At 62.6% G+C, this 455-nt stretch overlaps 2 protein-coding genes across 2 annotated transcripts in view; both read left to right on the plus strand.

Moving 5' to 3' along the window:
* Window positions 1-406, plus strand: part of RAB33A (RAB33A, member RAS oncogene family) — a 6,344-nt gene extending 5,938 nt beyond the window's left edge. Inside the window, exon 2 of the mRNA XM_009892055.1 lies at window positions 5-406. Coding sequence (XP_009890357.1) covers window positions 5-406 — 402 coding nt within the window. The remainder of the gene's footprint in view (window positions 1-4) is intronic.
* Window positions 407-441: 35 nt separating this feature from the next.
* RBMX2 (RNA binding motif protein, X-linked 2) overlaps window positions 442-455 on the plus strand; it is a 3,311-nt gene continuing 3,297 nt past the window's right edge. The window contains exon 1 of the mRNA XM_009892057.1: window positions 442-449. Within this exon, the coding sequence (XP_009890359.1) occupies window positions 442-449 (8 nt within the window). The remainder of the gene's footprint in view (window positions 450-455) is intronic.

The following is a 455-nucleotide window of genomic DNA, read 5'->3' on the forward strand; positions in this document are numbered from 1 at the left end:
GGAGCATTACTACCGCAACGTGCATGCCGTCGTCTTTGTTTACGACGTCACCAAGATGACCTCCTTCACCAACCTCAAGATGTGGATCGAGGAGTGCAACGGGCACGCCGTGCCCCCCCTCGTCCCCAGGGTGCTCGTTGGGAACAAGTGTGACTTGAAAGACCTGATCCAAGTGCCATCTAGCATGGCCCTGAAGTTCGCCGACGCTCACAACATGCTTTTGTTTGAGACCTCGGCCAAGGACCCTCAGGAGAGCCAGAACGTGGACGCCATTTTCATGTGCCTGGCCTGCCGGCTGAAGGCACAGCGCTCGCTGCTCTGCCGGCTCCTGGAGGGGCGGCCGGGCCCGGCCCGCAGGCTGGAGCCATCGCACGACGCCAACGCTAAAAACTCCTGCCCGTGCTGAGCAGGGCGGCCCCGCCGCTCCCGCCGCCCACCACTATGTCACGGTAACC

This window comes from Charadrius vociferus, unplaced genomic scaffold (assembly GCF_000708025.1).
Source record: "Charadrius vociferus isolate BGI_N301 unplaced genomic scaffold, ASM70802v2 scaffold1279, whole genome shotgun sequence".
Lineage (NCBI taxonomy): Eukaryota > Metazoa > Chordata > Aves > Charadriiformes > Charadriidae > Charadrius > Charadrius vociferus.